Genomic DNA, 25,856 nt, shown 5'->3' on the forward strand with positions numbered 1-25,856 from the left:
TACCACCGGCCTGACTACTCCTTCTCGAGGATATGGTCCACCAAGTTGAATTCCACAGCCTCTGGGGCACTGAAATACCTATCCCTCTCCAAAATTTGCTCGATGTGACTCTTGTCCTTCCCCGTGTTGTTGGCAATAATTTCGACGACTTTCCTTTTCGTATTCATAATTTCCTTGTTCTGTATTTCAATGTTGGTTGCTTGGTTGAAGGGAATAACCGAGTAAGATTGGTTCAAGCAGAAAGACGAATTTTTGAGGGAAAAACGAAACCCCTTTTTCCCACTGCTAGCCAAAATACAGGAAATGCCATACGCCTTCCCCAAACAGTATGTGTACACATCGGATGAAATGTATTCTATCACATCGATAATCGATATGACATCTGTGATTCCATTAAGGTTTATAATTTTATTGTTTTCTAAATCGCCTGTACTGTTAATGTATAGATGAATTGGTTTTCTTTTGGACTCATATTCCAGGTAAAGGAGCTGTGAGATTATTTGCTCTGATATATGGGGATACACTGGAGATGACAGAAAAATGATTCTCTTGGATAGTAACATTGACGGGATGCTGATCCCGTGTTGGTTGTGTTCACCAGGTGAAAGGAGCAACTTCGTTTTGTACTTTTTAAAATTTTTTAATCTCTTTATTCGTACGTTGCTTCTGCTCGTTATGTAGCTGTACTTGGCGGTTGCCCCCCCTTTGTGCGCACATATGGGGGAAAGGGCAATCGCCGCAAGCAACAGCAGTAGCAACAGCAGAGGGTAACTTTGCATTTTCGCTTTAGATGCGAGCCTTTTCCGTGTGTACCGCGGGCATGGTAGGTGGTTCGGCCAGTGCGCATTTTTTTTGGAGAGATTGTAACCCTGGAAAGGGCAGTTTCTAACGAGCGGACGTTTCCTACTTATGGTGGGGGGGGGGGGGGACTCCTCCCAGTGGTTACACTACCCCATGTAGCGATGAACCATTCACCATGGCACAACTAGCCGAATTGTTCCTAAGGGACAAAAATGCTCCACGCATTTGCCAACAAGTTGAACATTCGCCTCGCACAGTTATGCGAAAAAAAAAAAAAAAAAAAAAAAAGGAAAAAGCAAAACATACATTGGATTATCACCTATATGTGCGTGTATTCTCCCCCTATTGTGTAGCCATTCGATGGATTCACCCGCGCCCATTGGTGCAGTGACAAGAATTTGCTAATTAGGTAGGGAAGAAGGATGAAAGAGGAGGAAACGTATTTACACCCAGGGGTAGTATCTTTTTTTGTTGGGTTTTCCATTTCAAATGAAAGAATTTAAGGAGACTTTCAAAGGGGAAGCCCCTCCAGAAAGTTCGTAAAGTGCATGAAGTACGCAATGCGCGCACACAATTTTACAACGTACGTGTTGCACCTTCCATGGGCATATCCACCCACATGGCAGATAAGTAGCGATGTTGGGCGCGTGAACACAGCACTCAGGGTGACGCAAAATTAACCTCGATGTAGGACTTTATCGTATTTGCTTCTACTTCCATTTCGTCGATGGATCTCATGGTGGTACTGAACAGAAAAAAAAAAAAAAATAGAAAAAAATGGGAGCACTTACAATGGTGAACATTGTAAAGGTGTAGTTTACGTGATGTGTGAAGGGGTACCCAAGAAAAAAAAAAAAAAAAAAAAAAAAAAAAAAAAAAAAAAAAAAAAAAAAAAAAAAAAAAAAAAAAAAAAAAAAAACAAAAAAAAAAAAAGTGGGCCCCCTCTCCCTGTTTGGGTCTTACTTGAATTCTTCCAACTTGAAGTTCTCCTCAACTGGACCCTTCAACGGAACCTTCACCAAATTCTTGCAAGAGGAACACACAACATCTCGTCCATATCCCCAATTTAATTTGGTCATGTCTTTATATATGTTATCATTATTCTTGTAGTCGGAACTTTTTCTAGGAATTATATGAATGTGGACCTGTTCTACCGTTTGCCCCGCATCCTTCCCATCCTGTATGGCTATAGAGAAGTTTGTTGTGTTGTGTAGGGCACCCATGACATGGCACATAAAATTTGATAACAAATTAATGTCTATAACTTCATCTATATCGAGGTCGTTATATTTTTCTTTCCTTTTTATTGTCGTTAGTAGTATGTGGCCAGGTAGAAGTGGTTTGTTGTTAACAAATCCATACGAGTGCTCTGTGGTTATGAACACCTCCCGTTTGTCAATTTCGAACATCCCAAACTGGTACTTTTCGCAGCTCCGATTTTTGTGCCACTTTAGTTTCGCCAGAATTTGCTTGTACTTATCCATTGTGAAGGTGGTAACAGAGGGGGGCACCTGTCTGCTAAATTCGGGGAATCAAATGCGTCCAGAATGAGTAAAGAGGAGCAGAGAGGAAACGAGCACGGAGGAGGAACTTCAAAAGTACAATCATAAAATGGTCACAAGTACGTTTGTGTCGCGCCACATCTCACCACTGCACCGCCTTACGAACAATCGCGGACTGCATATAGCCGCGGAGCTTATTTTTCGCCTTTTTTACCTTTCCTGTGTTTTTCCGTTCTCGGATGGGAAGTTCAATTACATGTGCCGCAAAACAGGATAAGGAAAAAAAAAAAAAAAAAAAGGTGAAGAATAAATCTCTTAATTTTTTAACTATTTTGTCGCCACCTTTGCACATTTTTTTGCAAGTGACTTTTTTTTTTTTTTTTCCCTTTGACACTTAAGGCTCATTGGTTTGTGCTTAAATTGCCTTGTAAAATCTCATGGGACAGGGGACAAACGCGCGCTCCGCACGTTACACGTGGGGAAGTGTGAAATATACATATATTTATATGCATGTACGTCCACACAGACGGGGGGAGGGAGTGGGAACACCTTTTTGCGCACTCTCTCGTGGCAACCACTCAGCGGAGAACTACTATGATCCAATCTTTCCATGACGACCCTTTCAAGCGTGCACACACCAATGATTAGTTGTACCCCAAATGATGTTTTTTTTTTATAATGAGCTCATTAGACTCTTCCCTTAGAATGCAACCTTGGCACAGAAAAATGTATTATGGGAGTATGTTTGCATATCGGAAGATGCCCACTCAGGAGCTCTGAGGAACCCTATCCCACCCATGTGGTGGGTATGTCATCAGTGCTAGGAATATCCCCGCCGAAATGTTTGCCCAACAGTGATCCTTCATATGCTTGTGTGCATACGCAATACCCGTATGATCCTGAACATGTGCATACCGCACGTTAATTTTTTTAACAATTTTTGACTGCTTCATAAAATTTCCGCTTGGATGTATTCCTCTCAAAAAAGGAAACATTTTCCATTTTTTTTTTTTTTTTTTTTCTACTTTCGCTGGGAAATTCCTTCGAAAAGGGGGAGGCCAAAGATATGCGCTGTTTTGCTTTTATTGCCCCAAATATTTACTGCGTAGAGGGAACCCTTTTAAGCGAACGTACATTTTGGCTGCGCGTTTACTTCATCGACCTTTTCTTACCAACATTTTGGAGCCATTTTCGCGCTTACTAAGAACGATGTTATGTATATATATAATCGCGGCCGCAATAAATTCACATATATATGTGTATATGTATATATATACTATATGTGTTTTTTTTTTTTTTTTTTTTTTTTTTTTTTTCATTTTCGGTGTTCCGCGCTGCTTGCTTTTTTCTCCAGCCTTTTGCATTGCTTAATTTGTTCATCACCCGTTCGTCACATGTTTATCTTTGTACGTAATAATATTTTATATATTTTTTCTTAATTAAAAGAAGGTCCCCAAAGGGGAAATGCGCTTTATAAAGAAAAACAATACCGCTCAGCAGGAGCGCATCATGACATGCATTTCACCTTTTTCGTGGGAAGTTTGAAACATATCAGAAGAAAAAACTCAGTTCAGATTATCATTCCCCTTTCAGCTTTACATGGTGACAATGCTGAAGTGATGAAAACGCTATTGTGATTTTTCAGTGCCAGAGGAAGCGCTGACGAAAACGCGGAGGCCAGCGCAAGCGCCCATGCGAACGTCTACACCAACGTCAGTGCAAATGCCAATGCAAGCTCCTGTGTCATCTTCTGTGAACTGCTGCAAATGAAACATTCACACAACCTCCTACGTTCGTGCCGAACTCTTCTTGGAATTTCTTCTGGTACCATTCTTTTTTCAAACTAGTCGAGTATCATCACGATCGGAAAAGGCAACAGTCCACATATAAAGTAAACAGCCAAAGTGTGGAAAGAAGGGCACGAAGAGAAAAAAGAAAAAAATAAAATAAAAAGGGGAAATATAACAAACAGAACAGGCAACCATGAATTTGTTCAAGCAGAAGGAGAAGACACCAAGTTCTATATCTCATATTTTAATAAGTAATATTTAAAGACATTCAAATTTGTCCTCCGTGTGAGTGTGTCCACGAATATCGGAAAGAGGGATATACTGCGTTGGAGCACCCGCAGGAATGGCGCTCTCCGACTTGGACACGTCTTCCGTTCGTTTTTACCTGAACAGGGAATATTTTTTTTTTTTTTTTTTTTTTTTTTTCTTATACGAACTAGCTATTTTGCATTTTTGTTCGAAGTGTGCATAATTTTTTTTTTGGTATGCCTTTTTCGACACCGAGTTATCGCTTTATCTCTTTACCACTTTACCGTTTTATTGCTCACCCACTCCTCCCTCGCAGATAAGCAAAAAGGAAAGTTCCCCGAACCGCTGATTTCGATAAGACAACTGGAAGAGAAGGATATAAACGAAGTAAGGCAGTTGCTACACGACCACTTCAACTCACTGACACTGCCTGCAGTTATATATTGGTCCATACAACACATTTATGATTTGCTAGTCATCGTGGTGATAAATTATATCTTTTTTCTGGATTTAAAGAAAATTTTTTATTTCTTGATTATATTTTTAATATATTTGTACATAAGGGCAAAGCTGGAATTTCTGAACCATATAAGAAATGACTGCCCAGATTTGGAGAATTTATATAAAAGCTACATAAACGTGGAGGGTTGCAATTTTTGGGTAGCGGAGGTTTTTGATAATAATTTTGGCTCGGCCAGCAGAACGACATGTAGTGATATACACGAAAGGGAAAAGATTTTACTGGAACAGGAGGAACAGGAGAAGTTGTTATGCAATGAGAAGGGAGAACAAGAAGTAAAAAATTCCGATGAAGAAAATAATAGCAAGTGCTTGAAAGATGGGCCATCGAAGGGCGGAGTGTTCGAAAGTGGTGAAGAATCGAATGAGGAAAAAATGTTACAGAAAAATAGCTTTAGCAGAAGGGAAGACAGAAATATAAATGCGGGCCATTCCAAAAAGGAAAAAATCATAACCACAAATGAGGGTGATAAGGACGGGGGCGTCAATCAAGGGACAAATTCTGAACAAAGTGGAACCAAAAGGAATATTGTGAATATGATGGACCTTGGAGAGTGCAAATCACCTAATTACAATGATATTTATTATAAATCGAGTAGTAAGTCACCCAGTAGGGGTGTAGACGGGTCGAATACCCCCGGAGGAGGGGTGAATCCTTTGAATGGCACGTCGGAGGTTGAGGCCATGGACGATAAGGACGACATGGATGGGAGGAAAAAAGGTAAAGGGAATAGCAGCAAAAATGGGGAACATGGTAAGAATAGTAATGATAGCAAATGTGATGATGAGGGATACAGGGAAAATGGAAACACTACCATTGGAGGAACCAATAATGATATGAATGAGAGTAACAGCCGAACGGTGGATCACGTCACCGATCTGCAGAACAGTTTACCCAGTGGTAGTGAGCAGAGAACGAAGCTTCTCTGCAACATAGGCGATATTGCCAACAAGGAGCTTATTGAAAGTAGAAGAACAGTTCCATATCGGTTAGATGAAATTAGGAGAAATATATTCCGATCCAAAACAAACGATGATGATGATTCGACCTTTCGTTTTGTGAACAGAAAAATAGTTGGCTGCGTAGGAATTGTGCCATTCAAGGGGGACAATTCTATAGCACAGCTAGTCAGAATGGTCGTAAAGAAGGACAACAGGCGAATGAGAATAGGGAGCAGGTTGCTAACCCAGTTGGAGAATTTTGCACATGAACAAAATTATCAAGAATTAAAAGTTTTCACAAATAATTTGAATACGGACAGTTTATATTTTGTTAAACAAAATGGCTTTAATTTATCTCAAATAGTTCGGAGGGGTCTGATGCGTGGCGACCTGCTCATCTGGTCCAAGATCCTTAACAAGGACGATTTTTACAAGTTCAATTCGTCAGGTACGAACCAGTATGTCAAGTCTATGAATTTGGGGGAATATTGATTTGGGGGAATGTTCATTTGGGTTGCTCCTCGTGAGTGGCACCATGTGATTGCGGGGCATGAGTTCTCCCCTCCTGTGTTCTTATATGTGAATTACGTACATTTCCTTGCGCGTCCATCTTTACCATTGCACATTTGCACTTCTTTGCGCTCATGCGATGAACGAAATGACTTAGCGAATTATTAAAGCGACCTATCCATTCCCCTCCAAAGGCATATCAATTTCTCATCGTTACTTCACATTTTGGCCACATTTATGAGCACCCCTACTGCTCATTTTTCGTTCTTCAATACTTATGCCGCCATTTCACGATAATACCTTATTGTAATCTATTGTGTTTATCCCCCTATTTCACCTCCTTTATGGTGGTTTCTAATTTTTTTTTTTTTTCCTTTTTTTTTCCGTTTGTTAATATGTTTAATTTATTTTAGTGAGGAATGGAGTGGATATTTGTAGTTTATCCTATTTTCTGTCATTCTTTATTTTTTCTTTTTTACCTCAAATTTGCATGTTCCCCTTTTTAACTTCAATTCTGTTAATTCGATTATGACGTCAAATCTTCATGTGAACGAGAGAACTTTTGTCTTAGAGGTTCTTCTTTTTTTTTCTTTTAGCCTCTTTACTCACTGCCTCCATTGCGTCTGTGTGTGTTGTTGGCAAGAGATCTTTCCGCCGCTTTTGCTTTTGCTTCTGCTTCCTCTTGCACATCCCCATCTAGTGCTTCCCATTTTTTGTGAATGGTTTCATCGATACGGCTTCCCCCCGCCGGAGCGTGAGGGCGCATTCGCCAAATGCGATGTCTCTCCACCCATATTACAACCCCTGCAGTTGCACATAGCGAGCACCACGCCCGACACAGCCAAACGAGCACGTGAAACTTTTATTTGTGCTTTTTCCTCGCTCCTCCTCTTCTTTTACAGATGTAACAAGTTACATGAATAATATTCTAGACTGAAAAAAAAAGAAAAAAAAAAAAAAAAGGGAGAAAGAACACCCGACGAAAGGCTCAACGGGAAGTTCCCCTGGAAGTAGTTTTTTCAACGGAAAGTGCAGGCACAGGAACGCGCACACTCCGCCATACACACACACCCACACACAGAAACAGCAGTAGAAGAAGTGTATACGCCAGCACGCACAGAGCAAAGAAACGAACAAACAAGAACAAAGAACGAACAAACGAGAACAAACAAACAGCAACAAACAAAACAAAAGACAGACAGAAAGGAACGAACAGAACGAAGATGATGCAGAAATTTTTCATCATTTTCGCGGCAGGCATCTATGGATTCTTCCTGAAAAAATGTGTAAAGAGCAACGCCATAATACCAAGGGAGCACATATGTGATTTTACATTTAATCCACATAGTAGCATCAAACCGGTGTTGGCAGACGGACCAAATGGACAGGAGGATAAGGACGTTTGGTGCGTTGTGCACAATCCACATCTAACGGATTACGTAGCAATGGTATGTCCAAAAAGGGAAAAGGAAGTTGAAAGTGGAAACTACGGCGAGTTGAATATCGTGCCCGCGAACTGCTTTACCGAACATTTGTACTCCCCTTACGATACAGAAGAAAAGGGAAAGGATATGCAAATCCTAGGATTAGATCCTTAAACACTATCCATACAAAGAACGTTTAACAATTTTGAGTTGAGGATGTTAATCATCCCGGGGTATTATAAAAATAACAAAACCATATATTGTAGATGTGACAACACGAAAACGGAAAAAAGAAGAAGTGATAGTCAGGGAGTTCATGATCATCGAGAAGTGGATTACGTGGGCAAAGTGGGAATAGTGAAAATTGTCTTAAATGAAGGAAAAAAAAAAAGCAACAGACCACCGAAAGGAATCGATTTTACTGAAACGAATGAATTCAAAGAAACAGACGATTTTGTACCAAGTGGAAATGATAGAATATTGGATGCCAAGGAAAATGATATAATTCATTTTAAATTTAAACCGAATCAAGAACCTACAGTAGAGGGATGTGAAAGTATTATTAACATGAAGTATGGATTTCTACAAAGGTATGTGTTAAGTCTCCCATCATTTCTACCGTGTTCCTATCCGCAGAACAATGTTCTATTACTATTAAGGCGGTTACAGAAACACCACCAACCGGACAGACGATGAAGATTGTCATGAAGTTTCAAAAGACAGAAAGCATAGATGGATGTGATTTTACCAAACCGACCGGAGAAGGAGATTATCAACATGGCTTTCCTTTAGTAGATATTCAATCCAATGAAAAAATATGTTCTGTACATATCAAATCCAGAAGCAACAGCAGTAACGGGTGCAAGGGGGAGGGAAGCAAAATGGCTGCAGGGATAAAGTGCCCTTATAAATTAACCCCTACTTATTTCTTTAGACATGTTCTACATGAAAAGAGCATGAAAGGCGTGAAAAATTATCAACCCTTTTTGATGACTGATGTGTTAGGAACAACCGATGTAGAGTTCTACAGCAATGTAAAAGAAGGATCTTATATCATTGGACTGCCAACAGGGATACAGAAATATTCGGTGGTGCGATGTCTTTGTGAGTATAGTGGAAAGACAGGAATTATGGAACTTAAAATAGATTCTTCCTCCAGATGGACATTCCTTAGCCGAACATTAATGCTACTCTCCCTCCTCATGGTTCTTCTATAAGAATGCTAGCGAAGACGAGACACATTTTTATTTGTTTTTTTTTTTTTCTTTTTTCTTTTTTTTTTCATTCTTCTTCACTTTTTTTTTTACTTTTTCTGTGCAAAAAAAAAAAAAAAAACTTCCTCCTTAAATCATCTAAATACCAGACCATATATTGTTGTTCTTACACCTTGAAACCGTGCACCCTAAAAAATGCAAAATTCTGCACATACATCGTAAAATATTAAATCCCGCAACCTAAATGCAAAATCTTACACATATACACCGTAAAATATTAAATCCCGCAACCTAAATACGAAATCCCACATATACACCGTAAAATATTATAAATCCCGCAACCTAAATATGAAATCTTACACATATACACCGTAAAAATATTATATCCCGCAACCGAAATTCGAAATCTTACACACATACACCGTAAAATATTATAAATCCCGAAAACCTAAGAACGCGAAATCTTACACATATACACCGTAAAATATTAAATCCCGCAACCTAAATACGAAATCTTACACATATACACCGTAAAATATTAAATCCCGCAACCTAAAAATCCGAAATCTTACACATATACACCGTAAAATATTATATCCCACAATCTAAATGCGAAATCTTAGACATATACACCCGTAAAAATATTAAATCCCGCAACCCCAAAATGCGAAATCTTACACATATACACCGTAAAAATATTATAAATCCTTCAACCTAAAAATACGAAATCTTAAACATATACACCGTAAAATATTATAAATCCCGCAAACCTAAGTACGAAATCTTACACATACACCCGTAAAATATTAAAAATCCCGCAACCTAAAAATACGAAATCTTACACATATACACCGTAAAATATTATAAATCCCGCAAACCTAAGTACGAAATCTTACACATACACCCGTAAAATATTAAAAATCCCGCAACCTAAAAATACGAAATCTTACACATATACACCGTAAAATATTATAAATCCCGCAAACCTAAGTACGAAATCTTACACATACACCCGTAAAATATTATAAATCCCGCAACCTAAATGCGAAATAATACACATATACACCGTAAAATATTATAAATCCCGCAACCTAAATACGAAATCTTACACATATACACCGTAAAATATTATAAATCCCGTAACCTAAAAATGCAAAATCGTACACATATACACCGTGAAATATTAAATCCCGCAATCTAAATACGAAATCTTACACACATACACCGTAAAATATTATAAATCCCGCAACCTAAAAATGCGAAATTTTACACATATACACCGTAAAATATTATATCCCGCAAACCTAAATGCAAAATCTTATACATACAACGTAAAATATTAAATCCCGCAACCTAAATGGGGAATCGTACATTGAATGTAAAAACTGAACCCTGAACCCTAAACCCTAAAACCCTGAACCCTAAATCCTAAAACCCTGAACCCTAAACCCTGACACCATAAACCCTAAACCCTGAACCCTAAACCTTGAACCCTGAACCCTAAACCCTAAACCCTGAACCCCTAAAACCTAAACCTTGAACTCAAAACCCTAAAACCTAAACCCTAAACCCTGAACCCTAAACCGTGAACCCTAAACCCTAAAACCCTAAACCCTAAAACCCTAAACCCTAAACCCTAAAATCCTAAACCCTAAACCCTAAACCGAATGAGACTTATATAGCCTGAAAACCTTAAAGCCAAACCATAGAAGCTTAAGCAAAAACTCAAACCCAAAAGAATTTAACCTAAAGTCCGAATTTTTAATGTTAAAGCCAGAAGCCTTAAACATGAAACTGGATCCCTTAATCATAAATTGGGACTCTTAACCCTAAATCTGAAATCCTAGAAGTGCATCCCCAACTTTCCTTCATTCTCTTTTTACTTTCTTATTTTATTCCTTTTATTTTTGCTTTTCATTTTTTTTTTTCTTCACTTTTTTTCTTTCATCCTCTATTTGACTTTTTTTTTTCTTCACCTTTTCCCTTTTTCGTTCTTTTCTTTTATCTTTTTCCTTCTTTTCCTTATCTTCCTTCTACTATTCTTCCCTTTCTTTCCTTTCTTTCCTTCTCTATGTTTTTATTTCATTCGTTTATTTCCTCTCCTCTTCTTTCTTTTCTTTTTTTCCTTTTCTTTTCTTTCCTTTTCCTTTCTTTTCCTTTCTTTTCCTTTCTTTTCCTTTCTTTTCCTTTCTTTTCCTTTTCTTTTCCTTTCTTTTCCTTTCTTTTCCTTTTCTTTTCCTTTTCTTTCCTTCTCTTTCCTTTTCCTTTTATTTTTCCTTTTCTTTCTATTCTTTTTAATTGCCTTTCCTTTTTATTCCTTTTCTTTTCTTTCTTAAATATGCTTTGTCTTCCCTCCATATCTTCCATATATTTATTTCCTTTTCTTTTTATTCTATTTGTATTATCCTCTCTCCTTTTTTCCGTTAGTTCTTTTATTCTTTTTCCTTTAAACTATCTTCTTCTCTTGATTTAAACATTACTTTTTTTCGCATTAATGTTTTCTCTTTTTCATTAAACATTCTTTTTTATTTTAAACATTTTTTTTTCCTTAAACCATCTTTCTTTTTCCATAAATATTCTTCTATTCCTCTTAAACCTTCTTCTTCTCACGGAATCATTTTCTACTCCCTTTAAATCTTCTTCTTATCTTTCATCCAATCCTTCTTTTCACCCTCTGAATCATCTTTTATTCCCTCTAAACATTCTTCTTTTTCCTGCATTTTAAACGTTCTCTACTTCCCTTGAAAACTTCTTTCCTTTCTTACATAAAACCTTCTTTTCTTTTTCCTCTTTAAAACCTTCTTCTTCTTTTTCCTCCTTCTTAAACATTTTTTCTTTTCCCACTTAAAAACTTCTTTCTTTTCCCCCTTAGAAAACCTTCTTTTCCTCCCTTAAAACCTTCCTTCTCCTTTCCTCCTTAAGAAAACTTCATTTCCCTTTCTCCCTTAAGAAACCTTCCTTCTTTTACCCCTTAAAAATCTTCCTCCTTTTTTCTACTTTAAACATTCCTTCCCTTCACTTTGGAGCTTCTTTCTTTTCCTTCCCTTTAAGGAACCTTCTTTTTCTTTCCTCCTTTAAGAAACCTTCTTTTTCTTTCCCCCCTTTAAACCTTCTTTTTCTTTCCTCCCTTCTATAACCTTCTTTCTTCTTTTCCTTCCCTGTAAAACCTTTCTTCTTTTTTCTTTTCTTTCCTTAAACAGTCCTTCCCTTTCACCCTTTCACAACCTTCTTTCTTCTTTTCCTTCCCTTTAAATCTTCTTTTTCTTCCCCCCCTTTAAACCTTCTATCTTCTTTTCCTCCTTTAAGTAACCTTCTTTTCTTCCTTCGTTAATACCTTCCTTCTTTTTTGTCCTTTAAGCCTTCCTTCCTTTTTGTCCTTTAAACCTTCCTTCTTTTTTGTCCTTTAAACCTTCCTTCTTTTTTGTCCTTTAAACCTTCCTTCTTACTTTCTTTTCCCTCTTTAAAACCTTCTTTTTCTTCCTCCTTCCCTATAAATCTTCTTTTTCTTTCCTCCTTTAAAATCTTCTTCCTCTTTCCCCTTAAAATCTTCTTCTTCCCCCATAAATGTTCTTTTTCTTCCTCCCTTTAAATCTTCTTTCTTTTTCCCTCCTAAGAAACCTTCTTTCTTATATTATTGTTTATTGGCAATGAAAAAAAAAAAAAAGGAACGAACAGAAGAAGGAAAATAAAAGAATTGAACGCATAGAATGAAAGAACGAAATAAAGAAGGAAGAATAAAGGAAGAAAGTAAAGGCTTTAGGGGTGTTAGAACTTAGATTTCGGGTTTAGGAAGAAGGTTGTAGGAGTGTTAGAAGTCAGATTCCGGGTTTAGGAATAAGGTTGTAGGGTTATTGGAATAAGGTTGTAAGCGTGTTGGAATAAGTTTTCGGGGTTAGCTTTAGTTGAGTAAAGGGGGGGAAAGGAAAAACTCCTCGCAGACAAACTAAACATGATAGTACGCACCAACCGGATTTTAGGAACCGGATGGCAGGGCTATTAGAAACTAGGGGAACCGGACAGGAAAAGAAGAAAAAGAAACGGGCACGTCGAATACGACGACGGAAGAAAATTGTTTCTTTTTTGAGGAAAATTTTTTTCTTTTCATTTTTTTCATTTTTTACAATATATACAAATTGTAGAAGACAACAAACAAGCAAGCAGAAACAAACAGAATAAACAAACATGTCATCAGAATCAACAAGGTCGGGTGCCAGTAGCGGTGGACTGTTGGGGAAGTGGATAGAGGCATTATTGAAGAATGGGGGTTCGCCTCCGACGAATCCTAAAGACATTACGGTAAGTGGATATAATAGAATAATGAAGAAGGGGACGAGGAGAGAGGGGTGAAGGCGAAAATGCTTCACAGAAGAAAAAAAAGCAAAAAGGTCATAAATGAAGAAAAAAGAGGAATTTTTGAGGGATGAAGAAAAGGAAGCTCCAAGGTTCAGGGTTTCGGGTTCACGGTTTAGGGTTCACAGTTTAGGGTTTAGGGTTCAGGAGTAATGTTTGATGATATAGGATTGATGTCTCTCGTTGTGGGAATAGGATTTAGGGTTAGGTTTTTCGAGGGGGAAGGTGAAGGATGAACTTCCAGCAGACGGAGACGGAACGGGGAAAGAACCGGATACGCAGTTCAACCGGAAACTGGAGGCCAGCCTGACAAGAAAGAAAATAAAATAAAATATATTTTTTATGAGGGAAAGAAAATAATGAAAAAAAAGGAAGAAAAAAAAAAAAAGAAAGGAAGGATTGAATGAATATGTTTCGGGTGTACTGCATTCAGAAATTGGAGTGAACCGCATTCTGAATTCAAGGTGTATTTGTAAGATTTCGTATTTTTAGGTTGCGGGATTTATAATATTTTACGGTGTATATGTGTAGGATTTCGCGTTTTTAGGTTGCGGGATTTATAATATTTTACGGTGTATATGTGTAAGATTTCGGATTTTTAGGTTGCAGGATTTAATATTTTTACGGTGTATATGTGTAGAATTTCATATTTAGGTTGCGGGATTTATAATATTTTTACGGTGTATATGTGTAAGATTTCGGATTTTTAGGTTGCGGGATATAATATTTTACGGTGTATATGTGTAGGATTTCGCATTTTTAGGTTGTGGGATTTATAATATTTTACGGTATATATGTGTAAGATTTCACATTTCGGTTGCAGGATTTAATATTTTTACGGTGTATATGTGTAAGATTTCGCGTTTTTAGGTTGCGGGATATAATATTTTACGGTGTACATGTGTAAGATTTCGTATTTTTAGGTTGTGGGATTTATAATATTTTACGGTGTATGTAACATTTCGCATTTAGGTTGCGAGATTTAATATTTTACGATGCATGTGTAAGATTTCGTATTTAGGTTGTGGGATTTAATATTTTACCGTGCATATGTGTAAGATTTCGTATTTAGGTTGCGGGATATAATATTTTACGGTGTATGTGTATGATTTCATATTTAGGTTGCGAGATTTATAATATTTTACGGTGTATATGTGTAAGTTTTCGTATTTTTAGGTTACGGGATTTATAATATTTTACGGTGTATATGTGTAAGATTTCGTATTTACGTTGCGGGATTTATAATATTTTACGGTGTATATGTGTAAGATTTCGCATTCTTCGGGGTTAATGTTCTTTCGTAGGAGGATAGCAATGTGGCCTGCTATTTTGTTTTATAGGATAAAATTTTCTTCTTTCGCGGAAAAGGAAAAAATAAAAAAAAATGCAAATATGCATGCACATTACCTTACCGGATTCGGAAGGAAAGAATAAATAAAATAAAGTAAAAAATAAAGAGGTGGGTGGGAAGAGGATGATGAGGAGGTTTTAGGGGTGTTAGAAGTCACATTGCGGCTTTAGGAGGAAGATTTTGTGGGTGTTGGAATAAGGTTTTGGGGGTGTTAGAATAAGGTTGCAGGGGTGTCAGACTTCAGAATCCGGGTTTAGGAGTATGGTTGTAGGGGTATTAGAAGTCAGATTCCGGGTGTTGGAATAAGGTTGTTAGGGTATAAGAAGAAGGTTCTAGGGTGTTAGAATAAGGTTTTAGAGGTATAGGAATAAGGTTGCAAGATTTAGGAAGAATGTTGTAGGGTGTTAGAATAAGTTGGTAGGGGTGTTGGAATAAGGTTGTAGGGGTGTTGGAATAAGGTTGTAGGGGTGTTGGAATAAGGTTGTAGGGTGTTGGAATAAGGTTCCGGATTTAGCTTTAGTTGCTTTGAGGGGGGGGAGGGAGAAGGAAAAACTCCTCGCAAACAGGAAGGCAAATCGGAAACTACACTAACAGGATGGCAGGGGAAAACTTGACACCCTGTCCAACTCGACAGGAGGAATCGGAAACTACCGTCTAAGCCGACAAGGCGGAAACAGGACAAGGAAAAGGGAAAAAAGAAAAAATAGTGAAAAGAAGATAGAGGATGGAGAAAAGTGATTAATTATAAATATATTTGTGGCTAATTTTATTTATGTTCACGTACACGTCTTCTTTCTTATCTCCTTGTAGGATGAATTGAGAAAGAGTTTGTTAGAAGCATGGGAGATTTTGAAAAAATGGTTGATGGACCAGGAGTCAAATGAAATAGGACGAATGTGTGATGGAGAAGTGGAACGGCGGGCGTCCCTGGGGGATAGGAATATGAGGCAGCACTACCTGAAGGTACTATGCACGGGTGTTGCCGAAATAAAGTATTTCATTAATGGTGTAAAAACAGAAAGGGACCGTCCCGAGAGCGGAACTGATAAGACAGAACCAACTGTTGAAGCGTTGGATGCAGCAAAATCTTATGCACGTTGTATTGTCGGAGCAGTGGCCCTGTCCGAAATCTATGGAGATCATTGTAAACTGCGGGAAGTAGTTGGGACAGTGGAATCAGAAGTGGACGCCAAATTAATGAAACATCTGGAGGCCCACGCAGGTGGGCGCGTAATGAATAAATGTGAAGGCATGAATCCGATCGCTCTAATGCTTGGTAAAGCACTTCTGCAGGAAAAAATAAAACAATGGACACAGGAAAAGAGGGACGCAAAGAGGGGCAAGGGGGAGGGATGGAGGGTTGGAATTTTGCGGGAAAGAATGGGAAGGTATTGTACTCGAAAGAACAATCCGCCTGCAGATAAATTGCAGGCGAAGAGGGAGCAGAGTTTACAGGAGAATAAAGGCAGTATGGTATCCTTCTTAGGAATGAAAGAAGATGACAAGAAGGACAGAACTGGTGGTTTGGGTATAGCTGATCTACTAGCAGATATAGATGGTAAATACAAATTAACGGAGAAAGACTTGGGGAAAGCATTGAAATCAGGAGTGCAGGGCGACGGTACTTTCCAAGTGGACAAGGCAATAGAGAATTTAACGAATGCATCTGAGGCAAAACTAAGTAAGAGGGGAAAGAAAAGAGTGAATTCAACAATTCATCACAGAGAGGAACGGATGAAAAAGGGAGAGAACGAGAAAAGAAGGGAATATAGAAGGAAGGGGGGAAGGGGACAGGGAACGGAGTTCCTTCCGTGTCCCCTTCCCTTTTCTTCTCTACTCTTCCCCCCTTCCTTCCTTTCTTATAACATTCATTATCATTCCTCTTTCTGCATGTTCCTGTTTCATCCACCAATCTAACATCCAATACCACATCATTCACTAATCCAACATTTTATACCGCGTCATCATCCCATGAACTTCCCCTTTTTCTTTTTATTACAGCTGAGGAATGCATGAAGGACAGCAGCAAGGAGTCATTTTGTGAGCGCCTAAAATGTGCAGAAAAACATTGGGAATTGACGAAACAGCAGAGCAACAACGTAAGCAGGGGAAAGACTGTACATATATATATACATATAAGTACATATATGTATATGTATATATGTGCATATATATATGTATATATATACCTTACTTTTCTATGTAGGACAAATTCTGGGACAACTATGTCAATGACGAATTGCGCAATCTCTTTAATTGGGGAACTGATATTAATAGTCGCACCGCACGTGATAATTGCGACAAGGGCGATTCCCTAAATAGTGCAAATAAAGAAGCTTGCAAACACATTACAGCTAAATTAGAAGTTATGTACCGAAAGGCAAGTGGCAAACATCAATTATCTGATCAAATTATACATTGTCTTATGTTAAAAGCTTATGCTGAAAAATTAAAAGAACAAGCAAAGCAAAAAGGATATTGTGACATACAACCTGGCATAACAAAAGCTTTTAGCGCAGCAGACGACATTAAAGAACAACATTGCATAAATAAGGAACTTTGCATTGTTTGCAACCTTGACGACTATGACAAACTTAAGGATTGCCCTATTGACAAAAATAAAGGGGACAAAGTAAAGTCTAAAGTGGAATCAATGCTCAACACCAACAGAAAAACGCAGGATCCCAAAATAGAACAAACCTTGGCTGAGTTCAATAAGGACAATTCCTTATGTGAACGTATACAATGCGCAGTGAACTGGTATAAGGACACCAAGACGAGTGGACAGGTAAGTGGGCACACGACACCTGATTGGGTGGTAAGGAATGGCAGTTACATGTATACACATATATATATACATATATGCAGACAAATGTATACATACATATATACACTTACATATGTACATACATATACATACACATACATCTATGTATATAATGTACGTATATATGTATACATATATATGTTCATGCATATATGTACATATACATATATACATATACACATATACATGTATATGTATACGTATGTATATATACATATGTATGTATACATGTGTATGTATATATGCATATGCATTTATGCATATGCATATATATATATATATATCTTTACTTGCAGGATGAACTTTGGACAACGCATGTCCAACAGCTGTGGACAGAACTGTCCGCAGCAATGACACAGAAGGGTACAGCAGAGAAAGAAGAATGTAAAACATTGCAAGATGGAAGTACGGCATCTCCTTCTGAGAAGACGGCATGCAAATATTTGCATGCCGGCTTAAAGCATCTGTATACGACGTCGCCGACAGGCGACGTCTTAAAGAACAACCAATCGTTGAGACAAGCGATGGGTTGTTTTTTACTTCATTCTTATGCAAAAATAATGAAAGAAAAAGCAATTTGTAATATTGAAAAAGGGATAAGCAGAGCTTTCGAATTAGGAAAGAAACTCAGTAATGATAGTAATAATGCTAATTGCAGTGGTGCCAAGGGACCTTGTGTCCCTTGCAAATGGGATGAAAACATCCTTAGCACTTGCAAAATTAACACAAATGGAAGCGCTGACCCAGATTCGAAGGTTGAGGACAAATTGAAGGGCATCGTAAAGGAAAACAATGACGCTGTGGTGGCAGCTGCACATAAAATGAATGAAGTGAAGGACTTATGTGATCGTGTCCAATGCATATCTGAAAGATGGTTAAAACAGAAACAAGCAAGCAATGGCAAAAGTGGTCAACCTCTGACAAAAAGGGACTGGGTAAGGAAATAATCATTACACTTACACATATACACTTACGTACGTACATACACATAGACTTACATACATATATATATATTTTACTTTAACTGTAGAAGGATGCATGGGAAGAAGTCAAAAAGGAAGCTGCCACACTTGGCGGCGCTCTCAAGGAGGCAACATCTAATGAAGAAAAAAAGAAAAAGGTTGAATCTTTCTGCAGCAGTATAAAGGACGATAAGGATGGAAAGGAGGCTTGCCTCCTTATAGCAGCCGGCTTAAGAAATCTCTACGACATCGAGGATAAGGGCAACAACTCTGTTGATGCATCGTTCCAAAGAACGATGCGTTGTGTTCTATTAAATGCCATTGCAGATAAAATGCGGAAAAAATTGCCATGTAGAGAGGAAAGGAGTGTATTGGAAGGGATAGATAAGGCATTTGAGAATAGTGCAAAAATTAAGGAAAGTAACGGTTGCAGGGATGATAAATGTTTTACGTGTGAGAGGTTTAGGGGCTATAAAAATTGCGCAATTAGAGAAAATAGCACCGAATTGGAAATAACGCCGTTAAAGAAGAAAATTGACCCACTCCTCAACGAAAATAAGGATGCTAGTAGTAGTAGTAGTAGTTCCTTAACGGTGGAATCTCTAACGAGGACCATATGTAAGTAGACACCACCAACACAATCGTACTTCACAATTCCCGCACAACCATCGTCACCATCACCACCATCGAACCATTCTACTATCATCACCAATTCCACCTTCCCCTCCTTCCTTTCTTTTTATTTCTTTTTCTATTTTTCCCTTCACCTTTCCACTTCCTTTCCTTTCATTTTCCTTTAACATCTTTCCCTTCCCGCAGGTGGTGGTCAATGCAAAAAAATGGGTAGTTTGTGTGGTCGTGCACAATGTGCAGGAGAGCAGTGGCTTGAAGACAGGGGAAAAGACAAGGATCAGCAAACTGACAGGGTATGGGCACATATATAATTGTCCACTCTATCATATGATATATTAGTATACGAAGTGTATGCGCATGCACTATTGTATATATGTTTTCATGGGATGAATAAATATACCCATACATATATACACATCTATGTGTATATATACATATACATGTATACATATATGCATATGCATAAATGCATATGCATATATATATATATATATATATATATATATTTCTTCAATTGTAGAAGGAAATGTGGACCGAAGTCCAAAAGGAAGTCACCAACCTTGTCACAAAGGTATCTGACAATGGGGGCAGGGACACCGATACAGACAGTCTGTGTGATTCCGTTCAATGCCCCAATGATGGTGCAGCGGATTGTGTAAGCAAAACAACATGCAAACTTATTGTTAAAGCACTAAAGGACATACATCAAATCAAGAAAGAAGACGGATCCGCTTTTGAGGGGGTCAAATTGAATGACCGAATATTTAAATCTACCATGCGTTGTGTAGCACTCAATGCGTTTATACACACATTAAAGGAACATGCGAGAAAGGGTGGTTACGGCTGTGCTGTAGAGAAAGGAATAAAGGAGGCCTTCCTTAAGGGGGAGGAGCAGAATAATCTAAATAAGTGGTGTAAGGATAATGGCAATGAGGTTGGTTCATGTGAGCCGTGTGAGGAAAGATTGTGTTTTGGTACTAAAATTGGGAAGGATGATAAACTATGGTCCAAAGTGATGGAGAAGTTAAACACTGACTCCACCATCATCAACACCAAAATACAACCAACATTATCAGAAATAAAAGAAAGGGTCACCTTATGTGATCGCGTGAACTGCATAGCGAAGTGGTACCATAAAAAAAAGGGACAGGGGAAGGGACAGGTAAGTGGGCATATATATAATTGTCCACTTTATGAGACGATAGAATGGTGCACAGTGTACATGTGCACTCTATATATTCTCATAGGATGGATGAATATAAATACATATATACACATATGTTACATATACATATACATATATACATACATAAGTGTATAGACGTATACATAAATATATGTATGTATTTACATATACCTACATATGCATATATATATATATATATATATATATATATATATATATATATATATATATATATATATATATTATACCACCACCCTATACAGGAAAAATTCTGGAAGGAGGAGGTCAAGGCATTGTGGGATGAGTTGGCAGGAGCAATGAAGACAGATGGGGGTAACGGCACTAGTGGAAATGGATGTAATCAAATGGATGATAATGGGATTAATAGTACTAGGGATGCCACGAACCCCGAAAAGACGGCATGCAATTATTTGCATGCCGCCTTAAAACAACTGTACGAACCGAATGCTTCGCTGTCAACAGGAAACAGTGGTATCTTGTCGAAGGAACACCCATCGTTTAGACGAACGATGGGTTGTTTCTTACTTCATGCTTATGCAAAGAAAATGAAAGACGAAGCGAAATGTGAAATAGAAGCAGGAATTAAGAAGGCTTTCAAAATTCGGGAAGATCTAATTGCTAATGGTAAATGCACGAACAGTAATGGTTCGTGCATTCAATGTAAATGGGATGAAAATTTGGACAAATGCAATGTGACCATTGACAAAACCTCTGTCAATGTAAAGACCAAAGTGGACCCAATACTCAAGGTCGATGAGCAAAACATGAAGACCGTCATTGAAAACATAAATAAAATGCAAACCTTATGCGATTACATTAGATGCGCCGGACCCAGGTGGTTCAAAAACGGCATGCAGGGTACTACTAACAAGAGTTGGGTAAGTATTACCACAACCAGCTCAACACTGATGGGGTAGAGAAAAAAAAAAAAAAAAGAATTCACATTCCGGGTGTCAGAATAGGGTCTTAGCGGTGTCAGAATAGGGTCTTAGCGGTGTCAGAATAGGGTCTTGGGGGTGTCAGAATAGGGTCTTAGCGGTGTCAGAATAGGGTCTTGGGGGTGTCAGAATAGGGTCTTAGCGGTGTCAGAATAGGGTCTTAGCGGTGTCAGAATAAGGTGGTAAGGGTGTTCGAATAAGGTTGTAAGGTTATTGGAATAAGGTTTCAGGGTATAAGAGTAAAGGATTTAGGTATAGGAATAAGGTTCCAGGGTATAAGAATAAGGTTTCATGGTTAGGTTTAGCTACTTTAAGGGGGGAGGGGAAAAGCTCCTCGCAGACAGAGATCGGATACGACACCAACCGGATACTATACACCAACCGGATACTATACACCAACCGGATACTACACCAACCGAATACTACACCAACCGGATACTACATCAACCGGATACTACATCAACCGGATACTACAATCTAACTGGATACTAAGCACCAACCGGATATTAAACCAACCGGATACTACAACAACCGGATACTACAACAACCGGATACTACAACAACCGGATACTACAACAACCGGATACTACAACAACCGGATACTACAACAACCGGATACTACAACAACCGGATACTACAACAACCGGATACTACAACAACCGGATACTACAACAACCGGATACTACAACAACCGGATACTACAACAACCGGATACTACAACAACCGGATACTACAACAACCGGATACTACAACAACCGGATACTACAACAACCGGATACTACAACAACCGGATACTACAACAACCGGATACTACAACAACCGGATACTACAACAACCGGATACTACAACAACCGGATACTACAACAACCGGATACTACAACAACCGGATACTACAACAACCGGATACTACAACAACCGGATACTACAACAACCGGATACTACAACAACCGGATACTACAACAACCGGATACTACACAACCTAGCAACTACATATATATAACCTTTTTTTTTTTTTTTCTACAGTGTGACTTTTGGGAGAAGGACGTCAAAACAGCACTGGAGATGATGTTCGAGAAGATCGATTCCGATGGAAAGGAGAACGATAATGCTGCATGCAATGATTTTGGTGATGGTAATAAACATAGTGTTGAAAGAAAAGCATGTAATCATATCGCGGCAGGATTAAACTACATTAACAATATTCAAGGTATTGACAACGGCCAGTCGAATCCAACTGCAAAAGAAGATGACAAGTTTTTTAAACAATCTATGATGTGCGCAGCACTTAATTTTTATGCAGATCAAATAATTAAAAAGTCTCAAGATAAATGTCCCATTGATGAGATAAAAATAATAGAAATGTTCATTTATTGGAATGCAAATAATAAAACTTCGTGTCCAAACTCTGGTAGTGGTGGTAGTAATAATAACTGTTTCGTTTGTGATAGGGTAAAAGATTCGGACTTCAATTGCAAACTAAGTGTTGACAGCTCTTTAATTAGTACAACACCACCGTCACCACGAAGTGGACAAAATTGCCCTTCTAACGACGACAAAAAAGAAGTCCAAAAACAAATGAACGAACTCCTCGATAAAGAATCCAAGGTGGGTGGAACATTATCCACCATAAATAAAATGACTACTTTCTGCTCTGAACTCCAATGTGCAGCCAAACAATACGGAAAAATTAAAAAAGGTACAGGCCCAAATAGAACAGTGACTTGGGTAAGCGAACCCATATCAATAACAACAACATTATATATACATATATACACATATGTATATGTAAATATGTATATGTATATATATATATGTATATATGTATATGTCTATGTGTATATATATGTATATATGTATATGTATATATGTATATATGTATATGTATATATGTATATATGTATATGTATATATGTATATATGTATATATGTATATGTATATATGTATATATGTATATGTGTATATGTATATATGTATATATGTATATATGTATATGTATACACATATGTGTATACATACACATATATATTTTTTTTTTCTCCTCTTTCCTCTTTTCCTTAATGATCAGAACAACATCGAAGGTGACGCCAAGGGCGTCTTAAAGGAACTTATACAACATATGACGAAAGAACAGAGTCAATCGGACGTTCACAAATACTGCAATAATGACACTGAATGGAGTAAACTTGGCCATAAACAAAGCAAAACAAATAAAGCAGCTTGTTTACTTTTTGCTGCAGGACTGAAGCACATTTATGGCCGTCCCAACGGCCAAAAGAAGGGCCCTGTTAATGGCCCATCGTTTGAACAAACGATGGGTTGTTTATTTCTTAAAGAATATGCAAAACAATTAAAAGAAATGGCAGAAGAACAAAAAAAGTATAAGGTACATCCTAAATGTAGTGTAGATGAGGGCATAAATCACGCTTTTAATGAAAGTGAAAACATTATGAAGAGTGTATTACCTCAGTGCGACAAGAATGGTAGTAATAATTCTTGTTTTGTATGCACACAAAACGATTATAATAATTGCCAAATTGGCAATACCAATGTAAAGACCAAAGTGGAATCAATCTTCCAAGACGAACCGAACAAAAACCATATGGAAAAAACATTAGAGAATACAGTCTGTCCCATCCTTCTTACGGATCTCCTTACCCCTTTTCTTCCTTTGGCTCCTGTCTCTATTGGCCTTTCTGCTATGGCTTATTACCTTTGGAAGGTAAGATAAAAAAAAAGAATAAAAAAAAATATATATATATATTTTAATGGACAAAATTAATAGTTAAAAGGAAAAAAAAATTCTAATGGAAAAAATTAATGGTTAAAAGGAAAAAAATTTTTTTAATGGTTAAAAGGAAAAAAAAAAATTTTAAATGGACAAAATTAATTGTTAAAAGGAAAAAAAAAATTTTTTTTAATGGTTAAAATGAAAAAAAAAATTTTAATGTGTAAAAAGAACATTTCACAATCTTCTTAACAAAAATATCCTCTCATTTTTTTTTTTTTTTTTTTTTGTAGTATTTTGGTCCTCTTGGTAAAGGAGGACCACGTTTCAGAAGATCTCCTGCTGAAATTCTTGGTCCATCAGTACAGGAACAAGTCCTTGATCATGTGCAACAAGATAGTTCACATGAATATCGATTGGTGAAGGAACGAAAACCTCGTTCTGCTCCAACGAGAACGAAACGTTCTGGTCCCGTGAATCGCCGCACGATTATTGAAATTCATTTTGAAGTGTTGGATGAATGTCAAAAAGGGGACACACAGTTGAACCAAAAGGATTTTCTGGAACTTTTGGTTCAAGAGTTCATGGGATCCGAATTTATGGAAGAAGAACAGGTTCCTAAGGAAGAAGTTCTTATGGAAGGGGTTCCTATGGAAAGTATTCCTTTGGAGCAGGTTCCAATGGAACGTGTTCCAAGTTTAGGTTCCGGGTTACTGGTTTAAGGTTCATGGTCTCAGGTTCACGGTTTAGGGTTAACGGTTTAGGGTTAACGGTTTAGGGTTAACGGTTTAGGGTTAACGGTTTAGGGTTTAAGTTTTAGGGTTTAGGTTTTAGGATTCACGGTTCAGGGTTTAGGACTGGAGTAAATATGTCATAAGGATAATATTGGTTTCATACCCCTTTTTGTCCTTTTTTAATTATGTGATAAAAAGACATAATAAGGAGTTTGAATATTCATGTTATTTCTTATTCTTTTTAAACTTCTTTTATTATTATTTTTTTTTTGTCCTCTTTATTTTTTTTGTATTGTTTGAATGTGCTCATGTGTTCAATGTATCATGAATATGAGAGCCTATAGAGGAAAAAAAAAAAAAAATAAAATAAAATAAGAAAAAAAAAGGATTTTTTCTTCCACCTTAATTTCTCATTTTGTTTGCAACTTTTTTTTTTTTTGGTGGTGAAGATTAAAAAAATGTTCATTTTTATTCTGTTACAATTTTCTATCTTTGAAATTTTTTTCAGTTTAACATATTAATTCGCCTATCATTTTTTAACGTGGGCTTCATGGGCATATGTTGACATACACGCAAGTGCGTACATCCGACGGATGCTTTCAACCCATTTGTCTATTACGTCACATTATTTATTTTATTTTTTTTTTTTTTAAGTTAAAATATCTAAAATAGGTTTTTCTATCGTTCTGTGCTTCCATGTGGTACGGATATCCCCCATTGGGGACCATGGATCTGAACTTCCCCCTCTTTTTCGGATGGTCCATTTGGACATTTCGCGACCGTCCGAAAGCAGAGCCCCAACTGTGGCCTTCGCTACCTCCCCTGCAAACTGAGCTTATATGTAAAGGGAGAAAATGTGTTAATCTCTACGTGCGTCATCGCTGTGTTATATATTTTTTCATCTTTTCTCATATGCAAAATTGAGTTCTCCCCGGAGTGTTGTTCTTACCTCAGTGGACTGCTACTTCGAGTTGGAGAAAAAAAAATAAAAATGAAATTACTAAACATAGAGACTATGTACGTTTCATTCAAAATGGATGGATTACTGATTAGGGGCAATGAAGGAATTTAGCAGAAATGAAAAGAGAGTGGAATAATTTTTTTGGACAACCTTCTTGAGATAGTGTAGCCTACTCGATTGTTGCAGTACACGTAGGGTAGTTGAGTGGGGCCTCAT

At 37.5% G+C, this 25,856-nt stretch overlaps 4 protein-coding genes and 1 pseudogene across 4 annotated transcripts, besides 1 other annotated feature; 3 read left to right on the top strand and 2 right to left on the bottom strand.

The window, feature by feature from the left end:
* Positions 1-14: 14 nt before the first annotated feature.
* PKNH_0423400 (ATP-dependent Clp protease proteolytic subunit, putative) lies at positions 15-779 on the bottom strand (the record flags this gene model as incomplete). The annotated part of the gene is made up of 1 exon (XM_039113883.1): positions 15-779. The coding sequence occupies one exon, from the start codon at positions 777-779 to the stop codon at positions 15-17; it is 765 nt and encodes a 254-aa protein (XP_038969495.1).
* Positions 780-1,461: 682 nt separating this feature from the next.
* PKNH_0423500 (histidine triad protein, putative) lies at positions 1,462-2,285 on the bottom strand (the record flags this gene model as incomplete). Its single annotated transcript, XM_039113884.1, has 2 exons — positions 1,462-1,546; positions 1,765-2,285. The coding sequence occupies 2 exons, from the start codon at positions 2,283-2,285 to the stop codon at positions 1,462-1,464; spliced, it is 606 nt and encodes a 201-aa protein (XP_038969496.1).
* A 2,001-nt stretch (positions 2,286-4,286) lies between these two features.
* PKNH_0423600 (N-acetyltransferase, GNAT family, putative) lies at positions 4,287-6,295 on the top strand (the record flags this gene model as incomplete). The annotated part of the gene is made up of 2 exons (XM_039113885.1): positions 4,287-4,344; positions 4,659-6,295. The coding sequence occupies 2 exons, from the start codon at positions 4,287-4,289 to the stop codon at positions 6,293-6,295; spliced, it is 1,695 nt and encodes a 564-aa protein (XP_038969497.1).
* A 1,241-nt stretch (positions 6,296-7,536) lies between these two features.
* PKNH_0423650 lies at positions 7,537-8,954 on the top strand (annotated as a pseudogene).
* Positions 7,537-8,954: a sequence feature (6-cysteine protein).
* Positions 8,955-13,133: 4,179 nt separating this feature from the next.
* PKNH_0423700 (SICAvar, type I) lies at positions 13,134-24,667 on the top strand (the record flags this gene model as incomplete). Its single annotated transcript, XM_039113886.1, has 12 exons — positions 13,134-13,247; positions 15,463-16,333; positions 16,654-16,751; positions 16,859-17,440; positions 17,776-18,414; positions 18,510-19,059; positions 19,261-19,367; positions 19,595-20,236; positions 20,524-21,159; positions 22,243-22,944; positions 23,286-23,939; positions 24,239-24,667. The coding sequence occupies 12 exons, from the start codon at positions 13,134-13,136 to the stop codon at positions 24,665-24,667; spliced, it is 6,024 nt and encodes a 2,007-aa protein (XP_038969498.1).
* Positions 24,668-25,856: the final 1,189 nt, after the last annotated feature.

Source organism: Plasmodium knowlesi (genome assembly GCF_000006355.2).
Source record: "Plasmodium knowlesi strain H genome assembly, chromosome: 4".
In the NCBI taxonomy this organism is placed as follows: Eukaryota; Apicomplexa; class Aconoidasida; order Haemosporida; family Plasmodiidae; genus Plasmodium; species Plasmodium knowlesi.